The sequence below is a fragment of the Vulpes vulpes genome, chromosome 13, assembly GCF_048418805.1.
Source record: "Vulpes vulpes isolate BD-2025 chromosome 13, VulVul3, whole genome shotgun sequence".
Classification (NCBI taxonomy): domain Eukaryota; kingdom Metazoa; phylum Chordata; class Mammalia; order Carnivora; family Canidae; genus Vulpes; species Vulpes vulpes.
Genome location: NC_132792.1, coordinates 24,655,062 through 24,680,467, shown reverse-complemented (window position 1 = coordinate 24,680,467; position 25,406 = coordinate 24,655,062). Strand labels below are relative to the sequence as shown.

Below are 25,406 nucleotides of genomic sequence, written 5' to 3'. Positions count from 1 at the left end.
CATCACACATTTCATCTAAAACATTTTTTGCAGCTCAGCTGAACAAAGGAATGGCTTAGTATGACTCATGTCATGTACAATATAATTATACAGATTTTTCCTTTGGAAAGTAAGTTTGAGAAATATGCTTCTTCTTGTTTTTTGCTCAGCAATATTGTTTCTCAACTCATTTCCCTATAATAGCAACTAAGCTACAAGTCTCTTTTAATTAGGATTAAATTTGGCAAAGTTAAAAAAAAAGATGACTATCTTTCCTAAAATATGGACATTAATTTCAAACTTCAGAAAAAGTATCTGAAATATGATCAATCAAGAAACTGTCAAAAAGGTTCTATTTGGAATTATTTCCTATTTGTAAAACCAAGACATTTGGTATAACATCAAATCAATTTCATAAATACCTTTGCAAGTTTAGTTTATGCACTAAAGTCACCTCAAAAATAACTGTTTAAATTTAAGGATAGTTTTTCAGCAACATTTCATTTTCTAATCAATTGGTAAAGATTTAATTATGTTACCTTTGAGCCAGTCAGAATGATTAACAATTTTACTCAAACACTGAAAATTTTAAGGATTCTAGCTGCTAACAACTGTACTCAATAAATAAAAATCTCATTTATATTAGGCATCTTCTATATTTTTCTATTTCTACAAACCTGAAAACTGAAACAGATCTTGAGGTAATGTTAAGAACAATCTATTCCTTTTCCCTGATAGTGTCTCTAATGTGAAGCACTGTGATAAAAGGAAAAAAATAAACCCTTCTAACAAATATTTTTAACTTCTCTAATTGAGATATTTGTTATGATGTGAACAATGCTTGTGTATAAATAGCCCTTGAAATATTTTTTAAATAATCATTACCTATCATAGTTCTCTTATAGGATGATTTCAGTAAAACTGGAATACCACTGCCTTTTTTCCATGGTTGCGAACAGGACATATGAGTAGGAGTAATTTCATCTGTAGTAACCAACTGAATTTGGATACACATTAAATTCCAATTTAATATATTTATTTTCTGCTTAGATTACCTTTGCATTCTGGTTGCCTTCCAGTCCAACTGCCGTTGGCTAAACATGTTCGTTCTTCTGAGCCATGAAGGATATAACCAGTATCACAAGCAAAACGTACAGAACTTTTGGTTCTGAAATCACTTTCCTGTCTAGAACCATGCCCAGGAGTACCTGGATCCCCACATGTACCAGTAGCATCACCTGAAATTCAGTACAGTTCAAGTTAATTTATTTCATTAAACATTTCCTATGTTCATGATTTAGTCCAACATTCTTGTAGGTTTTTGTTTTCGTGCATGCTGTGTTTTAATATGACAGGTTGAATGGGTAAAATCATAATTGACATTTCCATCTGACTCCAGTTATTAAAAAAGCCTAAATGAAAAAGAAAATAGTTGCAGAGTATAGTTGCAGTCTCTTTCCATATCGGTGATATGGGGCCTATTAAACAGGTTAAGGACATTTCATTAGTCTTTCCGAAGCCTGGCTAATAACTAAGTTAATGGAAAATTTACAAATGATGGTACTAGGAGCTCAAATGACAATGGATATATGAAACTAACATTAAAAACTGAACTTGGTAATTTGCATGTTTCTTTCTCTGACTTTCCTAATTGCTGAAAATCTTTTTTGTGTGTTAAATTAGAATTGTAATGTGCTGGAAAATGTAATTGCTACAATATAGTATTTCCTGTAGCCTAAAATGTCACCCCCTGATTTTCTCTACCCATGGCCGTTGACCAAAGATAAATGAATTGTATCTTTTCCAATATGAAAACATAAAAATAAATTGTAAACAAAGATGAAAATTCTGGCTTAAGTTCTAATAAGGATTTTGTTCATGACTAGGTATTCATCTTTTAATTTTAGTATTAAGGATTTATTCAGTTCCTTTATCATGTCTTAAATAATTCTAATCACAGTTGCCACAGTATTATTATATGTTGAGAGAGAGAGAGAGAAAGTTGAAGACATACACACTGAAAATACTCTTTGTCTAGATGCCTTTTTTGACATGCCTGGTGTATTTGGAATCCTTTATACTTCCTCATTTTCATGTGATGTTATATTAATCACACAAAACTTTAACATGCCTGGTGTATTTGGAATCTTTCATACTTCCTCATTTTCATGTGATGTTATATTAATCACACAAAACTTTAAGATAACTATTTCACTTTTAAATATCTCTGTGCATATTTTTTTTGTAATTCAGTAGCAGTTTCCTAATACACTGGGATGTATGCATATAAGTTTATGTTTTAATGCACAATCGGTTATCTGAATTAACTAAGAGTTACTCCAAGATAGAAGGTTTAATTCTCATTAAAATCAGTTTTATAGTCACATTAGAACTAATAGTTTTTTTAAAAAAAATCTGTAGATTAAATTTGAAGTCCCAAGCAGTCACTTCACAAGGTTAATCACTAATAACCAGGAGATTCTGAAATAAGTAACCATTTCAAAACTTTTACTTCTATAGGGAAAACAATGTAAAACAACTTCTAGTAAGTCATCACATGATCTCCACAGAGATAAAATAATATAAAAATGATGGGCAATATATGAATTAAAAACAGGCAGAAACATTAACACCAACAACTAGTCTATGGGTAAAAGTGAATACAATAAATAGTATCAAATAGGGAGACAACACAGATCTAAAACTTAATTGATATTTGTTAAGAAGAGCAATGGCTTAAACAGCTCAAAAGAAAAATTATTAAATACTCTGCAAGCAAATTTTTAATTTTAAATAGCCTTAATATTCATTTATTATAAGATAATTCTATTGGGGTTACAGAAGCTCAGGAGTTATATATTGCCTATTAACAACAAGGAAAATTAAGATAGAGAAGTATCTTTCATAAAACTTGGCTTAGTTTACTTTCAAACATTTTGGGCTTTATTTTAAAAGTATACTATTAAGCAATGGACTGTGTAGAAAGTTTAATAGAACTGAGCTGTAACCAAAACTCTTGCAACAACATTTTGCATCTGCTAAAATGGAACAGTTCATTTTAATGAACAAAAGCACTATATACACAGTAGCATCCTAAAACCAGTTACTTATGTTTCCTACAATGCAGTTCAAAACATATACCTGTAATTTAACATCTATTAGAGGAGTATTAATTTATGTTCTAAATTTATATTGCCTTAAGTAGTATTCAAATACATGTATAAACTATGTTCCAGCTTCTTTCATGAGATTTTCAAAAACGTATTATTTTATCTCTTTTTATTGTTTTGTGTATATATTCCTAATAATAATACTACTTAATAATGTAACTTCCAACCCACATTGTCCAATTTTCCAAGAGGTACCTGAACAATGAGGCTGTGATCCACTCCAATGGCCATTTAATTGGCAAGTCCTTGATGACTGGCCTAGAAGGGTACGCTTTCCTGTGCAGGAATAGTGAACAGTGGACCCAAAGGTGTACTTCTCACCAGACAGGACTGCATTAGGAGGAACGCCAGGGTGTCCACAGTCAATCACTACAATACATAATTATTGAATATAAAATTTTTTTATATCTCCTATCGAACAACCTGCACCATGCTTTATAAAATAAATCAGAAATAAATTATCTCTTCAAATATACCTAGCCTCCAGAAGTCAAAAGTCCATGTTAAAGTTGGCTTTTCAAAAACAAAATGGAAGTTACAGCTACATGAGCAATCCTGTTAACCCACTCACCATGTTTAGCAGGAACATGGTAAGTAAGCATCTATGAGTGAGTATAAGTCTATTATATGTGGGGGTGGTGAGTGTGTGTTTATATGCATATATGCATGGGTTTAAAGTGTGTATGTGCCTGAACAAGGATATGCAAGTTAGAGAGAGGAGTAATGTGAATCATCTAGGTAAGGACCTACAATGCTTTATAGGATTCAAAATAAGCCCACACAGAAATTAAAAGGACAGAATTCTGAAGGTAAAAGAGAGGCAATGAAGATAGATATGTGACACACAATCTAATAATGCAGTCTAGAATAATTCCATTCCTAGCCAGTAATGAATAAATCATGCTGTACAAAATAAATACTCAGTGGCTAGTTAACTAAAACACTACTAACCATAGCAGAATCAAATACTAGTGCATTGTAGAATTTTCTTTATAACCTAGAGGTAGCTTGGCAACTAACTGTGTACCGCCTTTTAGTTATAACTTGGAAAAATATTGAGTGCAATATGACTCCAGAGTTTTAATCACCACATAAGGGGATATAAACTTAACAAAACCCTTGAGTGCTTTGCAAACTGCCAGAGATACTATAGGAAACAGAGAAAGGCTAAAAGTATGAGAGCTAGGATAATCTGAAGAAGTTCACGTTTACATATCTTATGAAAGATTTTTTTAACTTTAATGCTATAGTGACACCAAGTCAAGTGAATTAGTCAACTATTAGACCAGACTGTCTACAAAAAGAAGTGAAATACATTTTAAGTAAAAGATCAATTGAATTATTTGCTACCAAAGCTGAAATTTAATGAACACTACATGAAGTTTTGTTTTTTCATTAGTGCATGAATGATGTCACAATATTTTTTAAAAATCCCACACTGTAAATATAAGGTGCCTTTAATTAAAACATTATCGTAAAATAATTTTATAATTTAGTACAACCAAAAATTACTTGCTCAATGATTTCTTGAACACTACTCCTTCAATCTATAAAGTTCTTCTTTTTCTTTTCATGATTCATCAATTTTGAGACATAGCTATAGTTGAAAATAACTAACTGAATATTTCAAAGTCAAGTTCATTTCTCTATGTTCTCACATAATTATTTCTGTTAAATTATTCCCTTACTACACATTCTAATTTTATGCATATCTGCTATAATTTACCTTATTATATTCTACAACCAACACATGACAAAATACACTCAAATAAATGTTCACAGACTTGAAAGATAATGTGTATCAATATTTACTCATTTGTATGTATATGTGTCTGTAATATGATAAATGTCTAAATCAGTAAGTTTTAAGTAACACATTTGTCTAAATCTTTTAAGTATTCTAAAGCCCTGGTAGACGTTTAGATTAAGACTAATATTGTCTTCAATGAAATTTAAAATATTAATACAAAAGAAAATCTAAATGTAATTGCTTCTTATGGGATGGTAATATCATAGAATATAAAAGATGTTGCTTTTCCTAGTCTATCTGCCTTACCAAAACTCAAAATCAAAGAACCACATGAATAGTAATAAAAATGGCATTTGGGCATTGCATTGGAAGAATATAGGGAACTATATTTTTAAAAATGAAACAATAAAATCAAAAGTTAAACTAAAGTAATACTTAAAAACAAGAGCTTTCTGATATATAGCTCTAGATAGTTTATCAGACAATAAATATCCATATTGCTTCCATAGCATTTTCTCAAGGAAGAATTCACATTATCTACTTACTGATACATTCTGGTAAGGGTTTGTCCCACTGTCCATTTGGTTGACATATTAAAACTGAAGATCCAAATAAGAAATATCCAGGATTGCAGTCATAGAATACCACAGTGCCGTAGGTGAAATTTCCATGTTCTATTTTACTTTCTCTTTTGGAATTGGCTGGAATTCCAGGATCAGAGCAGTTCACCACTAAACAAATGACAAATTTTGCAAGTTATGCTTGGAGTAATGAATGTAGATGAACTTAGATTTCCATTAGAAATGGAGTTTCAAAGGTTAATTTAATCAAACAAACCAAAGATTCCAGGAATAAAATTAATTCACAGGCTAGATAATGAAGTGAGATCCATGTGGTCGAAAACATAGAAAAAAGGAAAACCATTTGGCAAAATTTTTTGGATAGCAACTCCATAAGTATTCTATTAAGTACAGATGTAAAGAATGATACTTTAAGCTATAAACCATAAAAAATTTAGAAAAATTATAATTTGGTTGTACTTTATCAGACAGTGAACTATATATATCATACCTCTTTGCAAATGGAAAAACAATAAAAATTTCTTTAATCTGTTTGTATAGAAAAAAAAAACAGTAAATAAACTCCAAGTGTTGGCATCATAGTAATTCAGGACTCAGTCTCTAAAAATATGATGCCAAAGATAAGTTACATTAATTACAAAGCAAACCACAAGTAAAATTATCTTAATGACTTTTTATATGCAGCAATAAAATAGGTACAAGATAACAGAGCTAAGCAGTTAAAATAGAACTTGCTAACTCCTTACTGGACACATTGCCAGAGGCAACGGGGAAAAAATGCATAAATGAACTTTTGGTATTTTATCAAGATAAAAATGTGCATACCAAAGCAAACAATCAACAAAACTTATTTTTTTATTATTTTTTTTATTTATTTATGATAGGCACAATCAACAAAACTAAAAGGCAACCTATTAAATGGGAGAAGATATTTGCAAATGACGTATCTGATAAAGGGTTAGTATTCAAAATATATGAAGAATTTACCAACTCAACACCCAAAAAACAAATAATCCAGTTAGGAAATGGGCAGAAGACATGAATAGACACTTTTCCAAAGAGGATACACAGATGGCCAACAGACAATGACAAGATGCTCAACAACAAACAAATTGCTCAAACCCCAATGCTCTTAGTAGCATTATTATTTTTTTAAAATATTTTTTATTTATTTATTCATGACAGACACAGAAACAGAGAGGCAGAGACATAGGCTGAGGGATAAGCAGGCTCCCTGCAAGACCCTCTTGTTGAACTCGATCCCAGATCCTGGGATCATGCCCTGGGCCAAAGGCAGAAACACTCAACTGCTGTACCACCCAGGCGTCCCTATAGTAGCATTGAAAACAATAGCCAAACTATAGAGAGAGCCCAAATGTCCATCGACTGATGAATGGATAAAGAAGATGTATGTGTGTGTGTGTGTGTGTGTGTGTGTGTGTGTATATATATATATATATATATATATATAATGGAATATTACTCAGCCATCAAGAAAATGAACTCTTGTCATTTGAAATAACGTGGACGGAGCTAAAGTGTATTATGCTAAGTGAAATTAATCAGCCAGAGAAAGACAAATACCATATGATCTCATTCTATTGTGGAATTTAAGAAAGATGAATATATGGCTACAGGAAAAAAGCATAGAGGGAAATAAGCCATAAGAGACTCTTAACAACAGAGAACAAACTGAGGGTTGATGGAGAAAGGGGGTGGGGGATGGGCTAGATGGGTGATGGGTATCAAAGAAGGTACTTGTGATGAGACTGGGTGTTGAATATAAGTAATGAATCACTAAATTCTACTCCAGAAACCAATATTGCACTGCATGCTAAGATTTTGTAAAGCCCCCCCCCCACCAAATAAAACCTACTAATTTTAACTTTTAAAAACATAAAATAAAAATTAAGGAAAAAGGAAAGCATAGCTAATGAGAGGACATCAATATTAAATCTTTTTATTTTATTAGCTGAAAGCTACTTCTATTATTCTGCCTGAGTTGTTTCAAGGGGTGTCCCCTGTGTTCACAGAAAGACACTTTACCACCGTGCCCTGTGCTGGAATATAATTAGACGTTTACCTTTGCACACTGGTGGAGGATGGCTCCACTGTCTGTTGGCCTGGCACTGTGCCTTTGTTGGTCCTTGCATAACATATCCAATATTGCAAGAGAATGTCACCACATCATTAAAGTTGAATCCATTGCCACTTGTTCTTCCATAAATTGGACTACCAGGGTGACCACAGCTAACAGCTAATAGCAAGGGGTGGGGAGAGGAAAAGCATAAAGCAGAGTATTTGGTTATCAGCTATCATTTGACAGCTAATCATTTCAAACAACATAGAAAGAAGACCACTTTTATATGAAAATATATTTAAAGCACTTTTACTATTGCAAGGGAACAGTTTAGAATTCAAAGATATCAGGGAATGACTGAAGTTCAAGTAACTAGTTGGTAGCAGAAAGGAATGATACTGAACCTATTTTCCTTTTCTAGTTGAGTTTATGAATTGAAAGCCCATAAAGGCAGGTTTTTTATATTTAATTTTGAAATAGTTTAATATTATTTATGCTGTTAATTTTTATGAATACTAGATTGCTAAGCAAAGTGTGAAGAGTTAATGGGACTATATAATGTAAATAATAAAAATAATGCATGGTGTAGTAGAATTCTCCTTACTATTTTGAGATATCAATATTAACACTCTCTTAACCCATCAATCTTACTGGTTTATTTTCTCACAATTGATACTTGATAATTTTGCACAATTTTGTTTGGAAATAATGTATCTATACTTAAATGTTTTTAGGGTTATAGTTCTATTTTAGATTTTATGTAGTGTTAGGCTTTTCCCCAACACTCTGTATTTCTGTTTTATTGCATATCTCACTCTATTAATCAGAGCAATTCCAGTAATAGTGCTTCATAATTGGCCACAGTGAAAAACCATAGTCACTTTTAGTACATTTGAAATGACCTAAGAGCAATTATTTTTCAGCTGTATTGTTAATGTCAACCTACTCATTTGGAAATTTAACTGCATCTTATTCTTGTTAAAATTATCAATAAAGAAACCAGTTTTACCCCAAGGGCCAATTTTCTTTTATAGTCTCAATTATTCAACAAGAAAAACAGTGGTATTAGTTAGCTATGCCTGAATCTAAATGAAAGGGAAAAAAATCTAGAACAGACTGAAGCATATTATGCTGACTTTAAATCATCAGTCTGTGTGTGTGTATGTGTGCATGCCCACGTGTACATGAGTGCATGGACAGGCATACACACACACACACACACACACACACACACACACATCTTAGAAAAGTAATATTGTTAACTCTATGTCTATTATTCTATTAAATTTCAACACCTGGAAGTATTTTCCATGGAACTAGAACTTCAATAAATATGTGTTGCTTGAATTAGAATTTGACATTGAAATCTATAAATATGGATGTAATTAGTCAAGAGTAAATGAAATATTTCCTCTGAATCCATGCTAAAAGTCCCATGCATTATTTATTTGAAGGCTCCAAAAGCTCTATAGTATGATCATATGATGTTAAAGTTACAACATATGTGTTTATTCTCATTTTCTAAGACCAATTTTAATATAAATCTCAGTAATTGTGGTGGAAATGATCAGGAGAAAGAAAAAAAAGAAGAAACAAATTGATAAATGCCTTTCTGGTACAATATAGGAGAGATTGTGATGTGAAACACAGTGTGTTGGTGGAGAATCAAGGGAGTAAGCAAAGCAAAAGAATTATCAATATTCAACTCTATTACTTTTGTATTATTACGGTCATAATAAATGTACAATGGGCAAATCTATGCCATACACATAGAAACCACAGAGCACAGCATCTGTATTTAAAAAATAAAAAAGTTTTTATTTTACAGCCCACTTTACTCTTCATGTGTGAGCTCATATCTGATCTTTTAACTTGAAAGATCAGATAGATTTTTGATAAAACAATGAGAGATATTATTGAAACAATTTCCAAATTACATAGCATTGCACAATTTTGTAGGAATCTTAAAATAATGAAAAGTGTGCTTTAAAGCAAACTTTTAAATAAATTTTAAATATTTCATATAAACTGTTATGAGAAAATATAATTATATCAGATGTGTGCATGTATTCTTGATGCATTTAAGAATAAGATGGATTTTGAAGCTAAAAGGGATGATAATTATTAATACCTTTAACCATTCACTTTATATATAAGGGAATTAAGGCCTAGAGCGATTAAATGATCTGTATTAGCTCATATAATTAGTAATGGAACTGAAATGAGAACAATAGTTCTTCATATCATGTCTGATGAGTTTTTTCTTCCCTAATTATACTCCATCAGGATCCGATTTTGATGTGACAGCTATAGCATAATAATTATTAGAAAGAAATTATCCGAAGTATTTTCCACTATAAAAAGTTTCATAAAAAAAGAAGTTTCATAATATTACATGATGACAATATTGATGCTGCTGCACAATGGTCTCAAGAAATTAAATCCTTATAAGTTAAAATTTGTCAAGAATATACCTTCTATATAGGAAAATACACCTAATACTGCTATAAATTTATATTAAATACTAAAATAGCTAAACTTATTTTCTTGTCTTTAAGATAAAACATAAATAATAACAAACATTCTAATATTTTCTTCTATTTTAATGGTTTTATGGATGGTTTTATGTGTGTGTTTGTGTTTATCTTACCTAAGAAAAAAATATCGGTAATTATATGAGACCAGAGGCTTCTAATTACTTCTGCCATGCTTACTTACGCACACAGGATGGGAGCTGACCAGACCAATTGTGATCCTGTTGACATATTCTCACTGAAGAACCAATCAATCGAAAACCAGGATTACATTGATAAACAACTGTGTCTCTGTATCCATAATTTTCTCCAATAACTTGACCATTCACAATGAGCTCTGGAATTCCACAGTGACCCGCTGAAATGGGTCAGAAAGTAATATTTTTAATATTGTGATCTAAGTTTTATTTGTGTATTTATATACATATATAACATTACCAAACTTTTAAAGTTTATTTACATGCATGCTACAAATAATGCAAACATGATAATATGACATAAAGACAACTACAAGATACTCAGCAAAATGCCAAATACTTAGGAGTTAAAAGAATGTGTTACTTAGAGTAACACTTGAGTCTAAAAGAAGTTAGAAAACATTTCAATCTGTGTATAAATAAAAATATAACATATCGGGATCCCTGGGTGGCGCAGCGGTTTGGCGCCTGCCTTTGGCCCAGGGCGCGATCCTGGAGACCCGGGATCCAATCCCACATCAGGCTCCTGGTGCATGGAGCCTGCTTCTCCCTCCGCCTGTGTCTCTGCCTCTCTCTCTCTCTCTCTGTGACTATCATAAATAAATAAAAATTAAAAAATTAAAAATATATATATATAACATATCAAAGGAATGCATTAAAAACTGTTTAGTGAAAAAATTTATAGTGTTAAATGGTTTTATTAGAAAGGAAAAAGTTATGCAATCAATGAGTTAAGATTCCATCTTAAGAAGAAGAAAAAGAGAAGCAAAATAAAGAAGAGAAAATAAAGCCAAAGTAGATGAAAGGATATATTGAAGATAGTTACAGAAATCAAAGAAATAGAAAATAGAAAAAAATAGAGGACATTACCTAAGCTAAAAAGTATTTAAAAATAGCAACAAAATTGCTTACCTAGCTAATTCTACTTAGCACACACACACAAAAAAAAAAAGAGAGCAAAAAATTACCAATAACAGAAAGGAATGAAATACCACTAGAAGCTTACAAAAATTAGAAATATGGTAATATGAAGGACAGTTTCATGCCAATATATTTAACAGTTCAGAAAAAAAGGGCAAATACTTTGAAAATTTTATACCAAAGCTGAAGTAAGATGAAATAGAAAATATGAATAGTCCTTTATTTATTAAAGTACTTGAATTCTTTTCTTTATAAAGATTTTATACATTCACTTTAGAGATAGGGAGAACATGCACATGTGCTCATGAGCAGCGGTGTGGGGTGCAGGAAGGGAGGGGCAGAGGGTGCAGGAGAGGGTCAGGCAGACTCCGTGCTGAGCTGGAGCCCAAAGGATCCCATGTCCCAGAGATTAGGACTTGAACCAAAATCAAGAGTCCCATGTCAACCTACTGAGCCACCCAGGTGCGCCCAAATTTTTTTTAAGTAGGCTCCACACCCAGTTTGGAGCCCAGCATGAGGCCTGAACTCATGATCCTGAGATCAAGATCTGAGCTGAGATCAAGAGTCAGACAATTAAACAACTGAACCACCCAGGCACCCCCAAAAGTACTTGAATTTTTAAAATCCTTTCCACAAAAAACACTGAGTGTCAAATATTTTTTACTGTTTTAACCAAACATTTAAGTTTAAAAAAAAATTACACATACTCTTAGAAAATAAAAAAGAAAGGATTACTTTCTAATTTGTTTTATGAGGTAATCACAGCCCCAATAGTAAACCTGGAAGACATGAAAAATCAAGGTTCTTCATGAAAATAGATGCAGAACTCCATAAATTTTTAGAAAACCAATCTAGAAATATACAATAAATGAACCACTATAATTTGACAGAGTAAAAGAGATCGTGACATATAAACAGAGTAAATGAAAAAACAAATGGGATTATTTCAATAGATGAAGAAAAAGCATTTGACAAAATTCAGTAACGATTCATGATGAAAACTAACAATACATATAGAATGGAAGGGAACTTTTCAACCTGATAAAGACATCTGCAATATTATGATTTATAGATGAAATATATATTTGGTCTTGGTCCCTGTTTCTGGCACAAAGTTCTTAAAACCCTTGGAATTAGGGATCCCTGGGTGGCGCAGCGGTTTGGCGCCTGCCTTTGGCCCAGGGCGCGATCCTGGAGACCCGGGATCGAATCCCACATCGATTCGAGAAGCATGGAGCCTGCTTCTCCCTCCGCCTGTGTCTCTGCCTCTCTCTCTCTCTCTCTCTGTGACTATCATAAATAAATAAAAAAAAAAATTAAAAAAAAAAAAAACCCTTGGAATTTCCTAAATGATGGGAGTGTGTGTGTGTGTGTGTGTGTGTGTGTGTGTGTTTTGTTATGTTAATGAGGTGGCTTTAGGAATCTTACCAAAGTATGGAGGCTGAGTGCCAGCCAACCATATGATTAGAGGTTTGGAACTTTAAGTCCCACTCTTTTAACCTCTGGGGAGAAGAGAAGGACTAGAAGATGAATTAATTGCCAATGGCCAATGATTTAATCAATTGTGCCCAAGCAATGATGCCTCCATATAAAAACCAAAAGTAGTTCAGAGAGCTTCTGGGTTGGTGAATACAAGAAGATTCAGGAGAGTGGGGACCTAAGAAAGCATGGAAGTTCTGCACCATTCTCACATAACTTGCCCTATGCATCTCTTCCACCTGGCGGTTCCTGAGTTATATCCCTTTGTAACATACCAGTATCTAGTAAGTAAAATGTTTTTCTGAGTTCTGCAAGTCACTTAAGCATATTAATCAAACCCAAGGAGGGACTGGGTCATAGGAACCTGTGATTTAGAGTCAGTTGGAAGCACAGGTAGTAGGCTTAGAACTGGCATCTAAAGATGGAATGGAAAGCAGTCTTATAAGATTGAATGTTTAGGGGCACGTGGGTGGCTCAATTGGTTAAGCATCTGCCTTTGGCTCAAGTCATGATCCCAGGCTCCCCTCTGAGTGGAGATTCTGCTTCTCCCTCTCCCTCTGGCCCTCCACCAACTCATACTCTGTCTCACTCTTTCTCAAATAAATAAAATCATTTTTTAAAAGATGATTCATTCATTCATTCATTTATTCATTCATTTAAGATAGAGCAAAAGAGAAGCAGACTTCCCACTGAGCAGAGAGTCTCACATGGGGCTTGATTCAGGACCATAAGAACACGATCCAAACTGAAGGCAGATGCCTAACTGAATGAGCCACCCAGGTTCCCCTCAAATAAATAAAATCTTAAAAACAAAAACAAAACCTGAACCTTTAATCTAAGGAATCTGATGCTATCTCCAGGTAGATAGTGACCGATTGAATGGAATCACAGGATACCCCATTGGTGTCCAGAGCATTGCTTATCGTTGAGAACTGAGTTCCTGAATGCCAAAAGAAATCTAAGAAAAACCTCCAGCTAACATATTTACCAATGAAATAGTGAATTTCTTCCTATATAGGGAACAAGACAAGGAGGTCCACTCTCACCAGTTCTATTTAACATTGTTTGGTTGGCCCTATTGCAGTGCAATACATTAATAAAAAGGAAGAAAGAAAGCATAAATTTGGGAAACCAGAAAATTAAAACTATTCTAAACTTAGATGATATATATCTAGAAAAATCCTATTTTAAGAAAATCCTAAAACTAATAATTTAGCCAAGTTTCAGGATACTAGATAAATATTTCAAATAATTATATTTTTATATACTAGCAACAAATAATTGATGTGAAAATTTAAATTAAATGGAAAATATAATTAAAAATGAACAATTTCACTTATAATACTAGAAACACACTAAACATTTTTAGCAATAGACAAACATGACCTCTATGCTAAAAATACAAAATATTGTATTACAAAGAAAAAAAAAGACTTAATAAATGAATGAACATACATATTATGTTTATTAATTGGAAGACAACATTCTTAGATGTCAATTCTCCTCAAATAATGTATGGATTCAATGTCACCCTGGTCATAATCCTACTATATATTTTTAAAAATAAAAATTGATAAGCTAAGTCTAAAACTTATATGAAATTGGAGAAGATATATAGTACCTAAAGTCATCTTAAAAATTAAGAACAAATTTGAGGGATAACATACAAAATTCAAGACTTATTGTAAAACCTAGTCAACAAATAGTGCCAGATACTCTTCCAGAAAAAAACAACCTCAACGTTACTTTGTTCATTATACATACAAGAATAAACCAAAGATAAATCATAGATATGAAAGTAACATCAAAAATATAAAGCTTATAGAAGAAAATATGAAAGAAAATCTTTGTGACTTTTGGCTGAGTAAAAGTTTTGTGTAAACAAGACACAGAAAGAAAGCAATAACCAGGAGAGATAGACTTTAAAAATTGTTAAATTTCTGCTCATTAAAAGAAGAAATAAATAAGCAAGTCACAAGCTGCAAGAAAATATCTATAAAACACATAATAATGAAGGCCTTACAACCAGGATATACACAGACTCCTACAGTTCATAATAAAAGCCAATTGAGTATAAAAAATACTTCACCAATTTACAAAGAAAAATTTACGAATGGCCAAAAAGCTAAAGAAATTGTACTATATCAGTAATCATCAAGACAATGCAGATTCAAATGCTATAAAATACCTTTATGCACCAAATGGAATGGATAAAATTAAAAGACTGGCTATACCACATGCTGGAGAAAATGTGAGACAAGAACTATTCCGGGAATTTTACTCCTAAATCTCTCAGAGGAATGAATACATATGCTCACAACAAGACTTTTCCATGAATATTCATTGCAGCTTTTTTCATAATAGCCCAAAAACTGGACAAGGGTCAGGTGTTTATCAATATGGGATTGACCAACATGTGGCATATTCATATAATGGAATTTTACTCAGCAACTAAAAAAAAATAGTGATACACACAGCAACATGGAAAGATAATGAAAGAAGTCTTACACAGTATATAATTTAGAATTCCATTCGTATGGATTTCTAGAAAGGGAAAACTAACATATGGTGAAAAAACAATTATTGTCTCAGGGTTGGGGGGAGCTGCAGATTGACTATACAGGGCCATGAGGAACCTTTCCAAGGTAATAGTAATATTCTATAACTACAAAGTGGTTTAAGTTAGACAGTTATACACATTTGACAAAACTCATCTAATTGTGTGTTTATGAGATATAGATTCCATTGTATATGCATTTTGTCATGGTATAAAAAAAGAATCAAGAAGAGTAAGGAAATATTCAATTCTTGGTAATGATATGCACACTGAAATGTTTAGCAAAAAAGTGCACTGTATTCTGCATGTTACTTTTAAATGCATCCCCCAAAATGAATTAATGGTTTGTTAGAGGCCTGGAAGAACAGATAGACATGTGATAAGGAAATATGACAAAATGCTAATTGTAGAACCTAGGTGATGGGCATAGAGACATCCATATGTCAAGTGTCACTGTCAAGTATTTCAACTGAAAAAACTCATAATAAAATGCTGGGGGATTAGGAATAAATATACTTTATTTAGAGAAATAATTATAAGCACTACTAATGGCCATTCTTAGCTGAAAGTATCTATGGCTATAAGGACAAGATTTTTTTTCAAACATGAGAATGACTGGGCTACATTAATCCTTGAAGTCAAGTTCAAGCATAAGATTTTATGATTTGCTTATTTGGCAATTGCACTTTCCCTCTATCCACATCTTTTGTACTTCATATTGAATGTCAACACCACATCCTCTGCAATGGATGGTGATGTTGTCTTCATAGACTGAGAGGTAACATATTCTTAAAATCTTCCTTTGTGCCCTATCTCTTCAAAAAACAGAAACAGGATTCTTAACAGGTGAATAAAACCACCCTCCATACGCAATATTCAATAAATAACACACAATATACAATAACAGCTCATCAAGGCATAAAGCCATAAAATATAATATTTCAAATTCAATTTACACATACATTTTTAAGTTTATATGTAGACTAAGTAATCTGTAATTGAAATCTGCATAATCAAAGTCAGTTTAGGAGCTATTAAAAATATTTTGAGTATTTAACCCTATATAAGAATATAAAGACTTCATTTTGTACCATTTTTATATGATATTCTTACAGCTTATTCAAATATACATGCTCTGTAAAGAAACCATCGTTGCTAGGCTTCCAAGTATACCTATTAAATATGCCTAAGGGAGGATAAAAGGATTTTAATCAAAATCTCTGGCTATACTTTTTAAGTTTCAAATAATGATTGCATTACCATGAATATATTCAAGCTTACAAGTAAAACAGTATGTATCTAAATTGCTATAGACATCTTTTGCCCTGCCTCATAGTCTTAAATATAGTAAATATTTAGAGACAAAACTTGTCCACATTTAGCAATGCCCTGTTCATAATAATCAGAAATTCTTAAATTGGTAAACCAAATATTATTTCTTGTTCCCAACAGACAAGTGAATAATTATTAGAACAATTTTCATTATGTCTAATTCAGTACCTCCTGTCCTATCTTGAAATCATTTTGGAGAAAAATAAAGCATAAATCATATCATTCTTTTAATATTTAAAAATTACTGAAGTCTTTGAAAAAAGATAAAGCATAAATCATAATATTCTTTTAACAAGAAAGAAGGAAGGGCAAGAAGAACTAGCTGCTTCAGTTTCTTTAACTGAATAGGGTTTTTATTTATATAATGAATTAAAAACTCTTTTTGCCTAAAATCAAGTTTGAAAAAATATATTTAAAAAAGTTTAATAGAAAGTAATATTACACATGTTAAAAATCTTATGAAATTAAAAGAGGGAAAGATTTTAAATGTGGGAATCGTTTTTCTCCTTCGATCATTACCTTAAGCAAATAAGTGAAAGGAGAATTGACTATGGTTTAGAATGAATTAACTGCTACGGTGATTAATCCAGCTGAGTATGCAGACATATAATTTTCAGCAATTAGTTTTCAACTTTTTATATTTTCACATGCCTGGAAGAAAATGTCTCTCCTTAATGACATAAGATTCTCATTTGAAATACTAGTTTATTAACTTCAAGAGTTATCTGTTTAATAACTTTTCTACCATGAGACATTTTTAAAGTTAAACTTAGCATCCTTACTAAGTCAATATAAATGATCACGTCTTGTTATGAAAAAAAGGGCTGCCTCCTCTCCAGAGGTGAAGGTTGGGGTATGGTTGATTAAAATGATTTAAAAATCTGTACCTAGGCACCTGGTTTCAGATCCACTCCAAAGACCTGAAGAAAGACATTCCCGTACGGCAGAGCCCACAAGCATGAATCCTGAATCACAGGTAAAGATGGCTGTAGAGCCATACGAAGTTTGAGTTCCAATCTTATTTCCATTTGGAGGTGTAGGTAGTTCTCCACAGGAAATAACTTGTAAACAAGAGAAAAATAAAAACAGTTGAAGACGTAGTCAATGTGCACTTGTAACAAAACCATGCATTTAACATTTTGAATTCTCTATGATCTGACATATTCACAACTGAAATCAACACTTATAAAACATGTTTGAATGAATGTGAAAATGCTGAGAAAATAGATGACATAATCTAAAATTGATCCTCTTCGAGTTCTCATAAAACCTTCTGAGTGACAGCAACATGTAACGAAGCTATTTTTGCATCTTTGCTTAGCCAATCTGGTCACTCAGCAGGTTGTTGGAAAAGAAAAAAAAAATCACAAAATGAGAGAAAAAATAATTCACTGGCCCCAAATATTTCTTTGCCTTATGAAGTGACACGGGAAAATCCTTTTGACGTTCCTGAGATAAAGTTTCCTCTTCAATCTGAAACAATGCTTAGTATAGGAATACCTCACCTTGGCAGATAGAACGCCTTTACAAATGGAGGGCTTATGACAACGCTATGATGAGTAAGCCTATGAGTGCAATTTTTCCAACAATATTTGCTCACTTTGTGTCTCTTGGTCACATTCTGGTAATTCTCACAATATTTTAGACTTTTTCATTATCATTATATTTGTCACTGTGATGAGTGATTACCACTCGCTGAAAGCTCAGATGATGGGTAGCCTTTTTGGCAATAAAGTATTTTTTAATTAGAGTATAGACCTTGTTTTTTTTAAGCATAATGCTATTGCACACATATAAACTACAATATAGTGTAAATATAACTATATACACTGGAAAGTCATAATTTATTTGACTTGCTTTATTGCTATGTTAGTTTTACTGTGGTGATCTGGAACTAAACCTGCAATATTGAGGTAGGTTTGTGATTATAAGTAATTTTTGTTGAGCTCTCCACAGTCTATAAAGAAATTTACATGTAAAATATCATTTGATTTTCACAAAAGCCATTAGATAGAATTAATTTCAACATTTTGTTTGCAGGTTTTAAAAACTGAAAAAAGACATTGAGCCACTAGGTCATTTAGAACCCAGATCTTATGACTCCTTCATACTTAAAGACTATAAATGAAATGTCTTTCTTAAATAAAAAAAGAATAGTGGATAATGTTTATTGAGTGCTTATTTTATATCAGATTCTATCACTAGTACTTTAAGTAATTCTCAAAACAACTATGAGGTAGATGCAGTCATTATCTGAATTGCATGCACTAGGATAAGAACACATAAGTATTCTTATGTACTAGGATAAGAATTATATAAGTAATTTAAGTAAGTAATTTAAGTAATTTTAATAAGGTTAAACAGCCTGTAAATAGCTACATTAAAATGAAAACCCAGTGGTCAAGCTCTAGAATGAAATACTTAGCCACAAGCCCACAGTGCCTTATGCTGGCTCTAGCTCTGGCTTTCAAATCTAGGCTTTAGGCTGTCATTACACAAAGAAAATTTTCAAACTTTAAATCATTGCATTACAATTTTAAATGTAGTGATTGTTTTGAGCTAATTTCTCAACAACCCTTTGAGAGATACCCCTATCCCAATAGCTATATTATTAATATTAGTAACACTAATATTTATATTATTTTAATTTAAAAGATGAATAAATGAAGAATCAGCAAAATTGCTATTCTTTCCATTTTCTCAATGAATTGCAATCCTTAGATTCCTTATCTTTCCCAACTCTTACCTGTAGGCAGGGACTTCATTTTATGTATCCCTTAAACCCTTTCACATCATAGATCATCCCTTAAACCCTTCTATATCATCACAAAAGAACCAAACATTTGTTGAAAGCCTGATTAAATTAAAATTTTATTGCAGACAATTTTTTCCTAGCTCCCTGAAATACCCCTATCTTACATGCTTGTATAAATGAAATAATAGTGGAAGAACAATGAAGCTAGAGGAAAAGAAGGTTTCTAGGAGAAAATGTGAAACAATAGGGAAAAATTTTATAAGTAGAGATGCAATATTTTAGAATGTCACAAGTACAGCTTAGTCATCTATTTTTGAGATTTTAATTCATCAATATGATTATCTTATAAAAAATGGTAACCCCTTATATGGATATTAAAAAACAAATTGCAAAATAGAATATTCATAAGTAAAATAATAGTAGATACTTGTGTACTTATCACATTTATGCCACTGTCTGCTCTGTTGAACTTCTTAGTCATCATAATCATAATCCTATTTTGACTTCTGATTCTTTTTTAGTTTATTTGTAGATTATGTTTATGTCATAAATGCCATACAGTTGTATTGGACACAAAATGAAAGAATGCATTTTCAGGCTAGCATATTTCTTGGCACAAAGTAAATACTTAATAAATATAGGGAAGGAAGTTCAAAGGGGCTTCAATAAATCATCTGAATATCCTATGCTCAGTTAGCTTATCTATATCAGACATCAGTCATTTAATTATAAGAATGCATGGAAATAGAATAATATGTGCAAATTGATTCAATAAATATTTATTGAGATCATGCTGTGAATCAGGTTCTAGCTGATATTTTCAATATAATATACCATTAAATATTTATATTAACTACAAGATAGGTATTATTGTAATTTTCTAGTTTAAGAAATTTGGGACCAGAGAAAATAAACATGACATAATACAGTGATTAAGAGCTTGGACTGAATCTCAGTTCTCCACCATTTATAGGCTGTGACTTGTGTGAAATGATTAAACCCGGGGCTCAGTTTCCTTTTGATAAAATAAGTGTAATAATATCAACTATTTCGTAGGATAGGAACTGAGCAATAAATGAATTAAAACATGTAAAGGGCTAAAAGCAGTGCCTGGCAAGTTGTTAAGTATACAATAGGCATTATCAGGTTGTAGTAAATGGTAGACTTTGAATTCTAACACAAGATTTCTGTATCTAAAGCCCATGCTTTTTTCATGACCATTTACTCAAAAAACATTAAAGAATTTTTAAATTTAATGAGGATAAATGACCTTTTTAATAATGTTATCTTGGGTACTTGAGTGGCTCAGTCAGTTAAGTGTCTGCCTTCAGTTCAGGCCATGATCCCAGAATCCTGGGACAGAGTCCCACATCACACTCCCTGCTTTGCTGGGAGCTTCCTTCTCCCTCTAACTCTGCCTGCCACTCCCCTTGCTTGTGTTTTCTCTCTGTGTATGTATGTCAAATAAATAAATAAAATCTTTAAAAAAATAATAGTATTTGGGAAAGGAAGTGATCAAGCGATTCAATCAAGAATAGCTAATAAAATAAGTTTAGCAGAGTGGATACTTACTTTGGCAATATGGTCTTTCATTTCTCCAACTCCAGGTACCATTAGGAAGACATTCAATAGAAGCAGGACCTAGTCCATGATAACCAGGATCACAGCTGAAAACTACCTTAGTTTTGTATTCATAATGGGAGCCATTCACAATTCGCCATCTTCCATGTTCCAAGGTAAAAGAATTGATGCTTGGACATGTAACAACTATACAAAAACCAAGAACATTAATATTAATCATTCTTATCTGTTCTACTTTTTAACTGTATATCTATCACCTTCTTTATACCACCACTACCTTAATTCATTCATTTCTGTGCCAAAGTGCTTTAGCATTTTTAAAAATTTATTTTCCATTTTAATCTTTTCCATTCCCCCAATTCTATGGTATTTCTGGTAATTCCTTGAATATGTTCTGCTATTTCACACTTCAAAGTCTGGGTACCTATTTTATTTACCCAGAATCTTTATACTGCCTTACCTCTACTACTCTCCTTTTCTTTCCATTTTTTTTTTTTTGGATTATCATATCCAAATTTATTTCTTAATACAGAAAGACATGAAATGTATTTTAGTAATGAATCATTCCAATTATATTAATTTGTTAAAATTGCCTCTTTTCCTTGAAGTTGACTTAAAAGTATTCTTTTTGAAATTTTTCTTCCCAACTTTTATGAGAAATAAATGACAGGATGTAGAAAAACGGAACTCTAGTACAAGTTGGTGGGGATGTAAACTGGAACAACCATTATGGAATATATTTGTAGAATCAGTATAGAGGATCCTCAAAAAATTAAAAAGAGAACTATCAGATGATTAAGGAACCCCAATCTGGGTATATATCCAAAGGAAATCAGGATCTTGAAGAGATATCTGCATGCTCATGTTCATTGCAGCATTGGTCACAATAGGCAAGATATGGAAACAACCTATTCTCATTAATTTAGACATTTTGGAAGGACCATATTTTGAGGAAATCTGTTTTATGAAGATGGTGTTTTTGTGCAAGAGTTGTGTTATAATTTGGCTAATTCAAAATTTGTTCACCATAATATAAACAGAAGCATTATTAAACACCTATGTTAAGATTGCACATAATTTAACAACTTTCATTTTAAATGAAATAGCAACTAAGTTGAAATGGTAGTATTAAGTGAGAATAAGTAAATGTAATATAGAGACAAATTAAAAACCTATTTAAACCAACAATTTCCAATTCTTTTGCTACCAAATATTTTAACAGAAGTATTTCTATCACCATTACATAATATTCATTTATCTATTAAAGTAGTAATGAAAGCAATGAGAATGTTCTAAATGCAAGTAACCTGAAGAATACTGACAAAAGTTGAAGGTTATGGATCATCTCAGCAACATCTTTTATCATTATAAAAATCAGAGCTGAATGTACTAGGATATAGTTTTATTAAAAATAAATCTTTAAATTTTTTCAGGGCCATATATATTAAGAACATGTTGACTGATGGATGATTTTTTACAAAATGAGCAAAACTTTGTTATGTAAAATAAATTGACTTTAATTTTTAAATAAATATTCTGGAGTTTCCAAAAACAAGTGAAAAGTCCTTATACTGTCTTCTAATTGTTCATAGTATAAGACAGCTTAATTAACCTTTATTTCTCTCTCAGATGTCACACTTCATTTCAGGGATTAGTTATAAAATTTGAACAATACGTAAAATTTTAAATCATACAGAATGCCAATAGATACACAGATGACACCGTTTCCTTAACACACATACCAACACAGCGAGGGGTCTTGTTATGATTGCTCCAAGTTCCATCTGATTGACATATGGCAGTGGTAAGTTCCTTAGATGATAATCTATATCCATCATTACAAAAATAGGTAACTCGGGTTCCTACCAAGTAGTCTGTTGTGAGTATTCCTCCATTTGTTGGAGCTTTAGGAATCCCACAGGAAATTGCTAGAATGAATACATGTACAAAATCATAGAAACAGAAAAATTCTTAATTTAGTAGATAAGTCTCTTAAATTGTAAAGCATGTAAAACTGTTTGGGATTTTATTAATTCCTCTGAAACAATTTCATAATATCTCCCAGAAAAGCCTTCCCAAACCATAACTTTTTGAATAATTTATTTCAAACTCCTATTGAATGTGTTTTTAGATTGGTGAATTCATACATTATTATTAATGCTTTATTTCTGGGTTTTTTACTTGGTTTCTTGTCAGTTGTGTGTATTGTTATTAGCATTCATACAGGTTATATGAGAATGAAAATTGGGTAAATATAGTGTATCTATGGCTAATCTATAACTGGGCCACCACATAGGAAGTTTGGTCAATTAATTTGGTGGAAGATTATTAAAGACTGTAAAGGTGTTGGTAACTTATACTCATCAGAACTTTGGCCAGGAATACAATGCATAGATGCACAGATTTACTTTAACTAGAAGCTGGATACTGCTTTGTCTTTGGTCCAAACTCTATGTAGTTGGGCACCAGCCATAGAATATCATGTGTATTAACATGTTTATTAAGTATAGGGCCTGCACATATTGTCTTAAAACCTAGGTTGAATCATTCTGCATTTCATTGACATGTCTTAGAAGTCTTGGTTTTCATCTATACTAAATCTGATTTACGTGTAATTAGTTTTACCACAATGTGATAATTACAGTAAATAATTTTATTTATTATATATTAGGCATTTTCACATCTTATAAATTCAAATGACTATACAGATACACTCTAAGATTGATTGTTTGCCATCTTTGCTCTACAAGTAACACAATTTGTGTCTCCAAAAACAAACAACAAACATGCTTTCAATGAATATAGTTGGCAGCCAAACCCTGATTAAAATGAGATTATTTGTATCTTTTATATCATATTCAGATATATATAAATACTTGTACACATGTCTGCACAAAAACTAGTGTATCTGAATGTGGGTATAGCTCCAGAACCTGCTGGAATTATGTAATATCTGATATATGTACTGTATTACTTCCATAAAATAAAAAAATGTCTGAATTCTGAAATATCTAGTCTTCTAGGTTTCCTATAAAATATTCTAGACTTATAACTACATTTTTCTTTTATCAAAAGAAATAAAGAACAGAAAGGTATGAGTTTGGTTTTAGTAATTACAGACCTGTGTTCTAGTTACCTTTTATTTAAACCTAAAATTGTTTCTATTTTTTTTTTTTTTTTAGAAAACCTACCATTTAGGTGTTTGATTTTAATTAATCCATGTGAATTTCACTATGAAGTGAAATATCTTAGTGAAATCTATATGAAATTCACAAAATTGAATGGCAGACTCCTTACTGGTGAGCGTTTTGATCTTTTGTAATCTGATAACCTGCAAATTATGAACAGCAAAGCAGTAACATTGACTCAATAAATCATATAAGCAATCTCATATAATTATGTTATTATCCCTGCTATTTAATTATAGAGCCTCCAAAATCATGTTGCAAATGTAAATGGTTCCCTGATGTCTGTTCAAGCAATGTTGATATTTCCACTTAGGACTTTTGGGAATTTCAATTTGTAATAAATCATCTCCCTACTGAACCCCACCAAAGACTGTGTATTTACTGCTTCAAAAAAATCAACTATATATTATTGGAGTAGTGTAGGTTGAACTTAGATCAAAGTATAAAAGAAATAAAATTTTAAAAGATTCCATATATGTAGTTAGTATAAAATGGCTATATTTTAGACCTAAGAAAATGGCAACATGCTCAAATGATAGGACAATCATGCCTGTGAGTAGATTACATCTTAACTTCTCAGCTATAGAAAGAAAACAAGTTTAAAAGAACCATCACCACTGAGTGATTGTCACAGAGGCTTTTCTACAGAGCTCTCAATAGCACAGATTAAAAGTGAGGCAGGGAATGCAAAGAAACTTTCTACATAACACTGTACAATACCCAACTGCATAGTGGGATGAGACTGGTCCAATCCCTGAAGGAGAGGAAATCAGTGATGTGTAGTTAAATAGATAAAACACTGACCCAAATTCAACTAGATATAGCCGACTAAATTTTCTTTTACTGTGCTCACATTGTGTAACTGTTGCTCAAGTAAATATATGATAGGATGTATAAGGAGACTGAGGAAATAAAGATTAAAAATGAAGAATTTAAACAAACCTGGAACACAACAAAAATTTGCATTATGTGAATAGCTCTTTCCAATTACATTTAACCAGTTCATTGTAATTAGCTAGGCTTAAATACGGATAGGTCACATACAACAAAGGTTTTTATTAACTAATTAACCTTTTAAAATGGTTTCAATGATAATAAAAGATCAATTTTGGAAACGGCTCCTTGGATCATAATTATATTATCATTTTATCATTTTACTATGCCGAAAATATGTTTAACTGCATTTTGATTTAACTATTCTAATTATAGAACTATTTTAAATCGAGAACAATGAAAAAAATGACACCATATGTAAATATCTTATTATCCATCAAAAATCAATGAAATTATACAACTGACTAT

At 31.8% G+C, this 25,406-nt stretch overlaps 1 protein-coding gene across 2 annotated transcripts in view; it reads right to left on the bottom strand.

The window, feature by feature from the left end:
- CSMD3 (CUB and Sushi multiple domains 3) overlaps positions 1-25,406 on the bottom strand; it is a 1,174,336-nt gene that overhangs the window by 58,402 nt on the left and 1,090,528 nt on the right. For both annotated transcript variants that reach the window (XM_072734033.1, XM_072734032.1), the window contains 8 exons: positions 22,659-22,844; positions 20,908-21,102; positions 17,468-17,641; positions 10,279-10,452; positions 7,564-7,737; positions 5,445-5,630; positions 3,345-3,518; positions 1,035-1,217 (listed from right to left, as the gene is read on the bottom strand). In XM_072734033.1, coding sequence (XP_072590134.1) covers positions 1,035-1,217; positions 3,345-3,518; positions 5,445-5,630; positions 7,564-7,737; positions 10,279-10,452; positions 17,468-17,641; positions 20,908-21,102; positions 22,659-22,844 — 1,446 coding nt within the window. The remainder of the gene's footprint in view (positions 1-1,034; positions 1,218-3,344; positions 3,519-5,444; positions 5,631-7,563; positions 7,738-10,278; positions 10,453-17,467; positions 17,642-20,907; positions 21,103-22,658; positions 22,845-25,406) is intronic.